The sequence below is a fragment of the Nothoprocta perdicaria genome, unplaced genomic scaffold (assembly GCF_003342845.1).
Source record: "Nothoprocta perdicaria isolate Ctin4 unplaced genomic scaffold, notPer1 scaffold_252, whole genome shotgun sequence".
In the NCBI taxonomy this organism is placed as follows: domain Eukaryota; kingdom Metazoa; phylum Chordata; class Aves; order Tinamiformes; family Tinamidae; genus Nothoprocta; species Nothoprocta perdicaria.
Genome location: NW_020455480.1, coordinates 262,944 through 266,051, shown reverse-complemented (window position 1 = coordinate 266,051; position 3,108 = coordinate 262,944). Strand labels below are relative to the sequence as shown.

The following is a 3,108-nucleotide window of genomic DNA, read 5'->3' as shown; positions in this document are numbered from 1 at the left end:
ATCCAGCTCGTCATCACGTACCAGACGGTAAGGGGCAGCGCCGGGTGTGCCGCGCACGCGCCGCCGCCGCCCGGCTGCCCRCGCCCACGCCGCGCCGCCCGCGAGCAGGTGGTGAACGTCACGGGCAACCAGGACATCTGCTACTACAACTTCCTCTGCGCCCACCCGCTGGGCAACCTCAGGTAGGCAGGGCCGGGGCGGGCAGGGCGCGCGGGCCCCGCCGCAGCGCTCACGGCCCCGCGCCTCCCGCCAGCGCCTTCAACAACATCCTCAGCAACCTGGGCTACGTCCTGCTCGGCCTGCTCTTCCTGCTCATCATCCTGCAGCGGGAGATCAACTACAACCGCGCGCTCCTGCGCAACGACACGCACGCCCTGGTAAGGCGGGTGCCGCCGCGCGCCCCGCGCCACGGGTCCCGCGGCCGCCGCTGCCCCCGCTCTGCCGCCCGCAGGAGTGCGGCATCCCCAAGCACTTCGGCCTCTTCTACGCCATGGGCACGGCGCTCATGATGGAGGGGCTGCTGAGCGCCTGCTACCACGTGTGCCCCAACTACACCAACTTCCAGTTCGGTGAGCGGCGCGGCGGGCGTGCGCACACCGMCCCGTGCCGCGCGGCCGCTCAGCGCTCCCGCTGCCGCAGACACCTCCTTCATGTACATGATCGCCGGGCTCTGCATGCTCAAGCTCTACCAGAAGCGGCACCCGGACATCAACGCCAGCGCCTACAGCGCCTACGCCTGCCTGGCCATCGTCATCTTCTTCTCCGTGGTCGGCGTGGTGAGCGCGGGCGCAGGGCGGCTCCGTGGGCGCCGCGCTGCCGCCGCGCCCGGCTCAGCCTGCCCTCCCCCAGGTGTTCGGCAAGGGCAACACGGCCTTCTGGATCGTCTTCTCCGTCATCCACATCACGGCCACGCTGCTGCTGAGCACCCAGCTCTACTACATGGGGCGCTGGAAGCTGGGTGAGGGCCGGGGCCGGTGGCGGGCGCGGGCGCATGGCACGGCGGGYGCTGAGCGCGCGGGGGCTCCCCTGCACCTGCCTCCCCGCAGACTCGGGCATCCTGCGCCGCATCGTGCACGTGCTCTACACGGACTGCGTGCGCCAGTGCAGCGGGCCCATGTACGTGGTGAGTGATGGGGACCGTGGCCACCGCGGCAGGCCCACGGGGCTGCCCGCCCGCCCAGGGGCGGCCCCTCAGCCCCTCGCCCGCCTTGCAGGATCGCATGGTGCTCCTCATCATGGGCAACATCATCAACTGGTCGCTGTAAGTGCCCCGCCGGTGCAGCACTGTTGTTCCCGGGGGACGGCRGCGTGCGGCCCGGGGACACCGGGCCGAGCTGACGCTGCCGCCCSCGCAGCGCTGCCTACGGCCTCATCGTGCGCCCCAACGACTTCGCCTCCTACCTGCTGGCCATCGGCATCTGCAACCTCCTGCTCTACTTTGCCTTCTACATCATCATGAAGGTGCGCGGGGCCCGGCGGGACGGGCGCGCGGCGCCACGGGGCTGCCCGCGGGCGTGCTCAGCCCTGTGCACCCTCACAGCTGCGCAGCGGCGAGCGCATCCAGCTCATCCCGCTGCTCTGCATCGTCTGCACCTCCGTGGTGTGGGGCTTCGCGCTCTTCTTCTTCTTCCAGGGCCTCAGCACCTGGCAGGTAAGTGGCAGGCGGGCGGGCGATGCGCGGGCGCCCGCGGGGCCAGCACGCTGAGCTCCGCGCCCGCCCGCACAGAAAACGCCGGCCGAGTCCCGTGAGCACAACCGCGACTGCATCCTGCTCGACTTCTTCGACGACCACGACATCTGGCACTTCCTCTCCTCCATCGCCATGTTCGGCTCCTTCCTGGTAGGTGCCGGCAGCTCCGCCCGGCCGCCTGCCCCACCCGCGCCCGCTGACGCCTTCCCGCGCGGCTCCGCAGGTGCTGCTCACGCTGGACGACGACCTGGACTGCGTGCAGCGGGACAAGATCTACGTGTTCTAGGCGGCCCGTGGGCAGGATGCAGGTGCCGGGCTGCCGCCGGCCGCGCCGTCCCTGTCCCACGTGCGCGGTGATGCCGCGCTGGGGGCCATGCCTTGCTGCCAAGCGCCCCGGGCCGCGGGGTGCCGCCGGGCCCCGCGGGGTGCCCACCGCGGTGCCGGGACTCCTCAGTGCCTCGGGAGTGCCGACCGAGAGCGAGGTGGCGCCGGCTCCTTGGCACCATGCGCCTGGCTTCCGCCAGCCGCGCCACGAGCCCCTCGCGCCTCTCCCAAGCTCTCGGCGGCCACTTCGACTCTTTTTCTAACTTGCCCGTCCGCGGCACGCAGCTGCCAAGTGCTGTCCGCGGCGGGCTCCGCCGGGAGGTGACATGCATTAAAGTGTCTGTCTGCACTTTAGCTGCTGAGCCTGCGCCTGAGCCTGCGCCCGGGCCTGCTGAGTGCCCAAGGGCGCCTGCGGATCCAGCTGCTGCCGTGGGGTCCGCACTCCCTGGGGAGCTGCTGCGGGGCACCGGCCCTGCCCTCCTCTCACAGGCTGCTCATTACGGAGACTTGGGGGGACAGGGGAGGACGCAGGCGGCAGCGCTGCTGCTCCTGGGCGGGTGGGAGGTCAGCGCCGGGCACCGTCCTGTGGCTGCGGAGCTGCCCGTGCAGCCTGCGCTGCATCCCCTCCCCGGAGATGGGGTTGGGGCCGGGGCCGCGTCCCCARGGAGCTGCTGGCAGCGCCCGGCTGCAGGGCACCCGGCCGGGGGCCCCGTGGCTTTGGCGGGTCGGCAGCACCGTGGGGCCGGTGCAGGCAGGGAGTGGGCGAGGGCGGCCGCTCCTTGGGGCGCCCTCGTCCCCCCGGGGCTCGGTGCCCCCGGGAAGGCGCGCAGGGCAGCGGCACAGCCATGAAGTCAGGGCCGAAGCAGCCGCGCTGCCCGCSCGCGCGGGCGCCTGCCTATAAAAGGAGTAAGTTGGGGGGCGCGGGGCCGCGCGCGCGGCGCCCAGGCACGCGGGGAATGCTCCGCGCACGGGCCTTAGTCACCGGCTTTCGGAGTCTTTCCCCAAATATGGTGGCGGGGCCGGAGCGGCGGCCCCAGGGAGGGCCGGGGGCGGCCCGGGGGCCGCGCTGACATCACCCGCCGCCGCGCCGGCCT

The 3,108-nt window shown here is 72.6% G+C and overlaps 1 protein-coding gene across 1 annotated transcript in view; it reads left to right on the top strand.

Moving 5' to 3' along the window:
* SIDT2 (SID1 transmembrane family member 2) overlaps window positions 1-2,093 on the top strand; it is a gene marked incomplete at its 5' end in the record, with an annotated part of 5,697 nt that extends 3,604 nt beyond the window's left edge. Inside the window, 12 exons of the mRNA XM_026040295.1 lie at window positions 7-27; window positions 109-182; window positions 254-377; window positions 452-569; window positions 640-776; window positions 850-958; window positions 1,047-1,123; window positions 1,215-1,261; window positions 1,356-1,461; window positions 1,541-1,651; window positions 1,727-1,840; window positions 1,914-2,093. Of these exons, the coding sequence (XP_025896080.1) occupies window positions 7-27; window positions 109-182; window positions 254-377; window positions 452-569; window positions 640-776; window positions 850-958; window positions 1,047-1,123; window positions 1,215-1,261; window positions 1,356-1,461; window positions 1,541-1,651; window positions 1,727-1,840; window positions 1,914-1,976 (1,101 nt within the window). The remainder of the gene's footprint in view (window positions 1-6; window positions 28-108; window positions 183-253; window positions 378-451; window positions 570-639; window positions 777-849; window positions 959-1,046; window positions 1,124-1,214; window positions 1,262-1,355; window positions 1,462-1,540; window positions 1,652-1,726; window positions 1,841-1,913) is intronic.
* Between the last annotated feature and the right edge of the window lie 1,015 nt (window positions 2,094-3,108).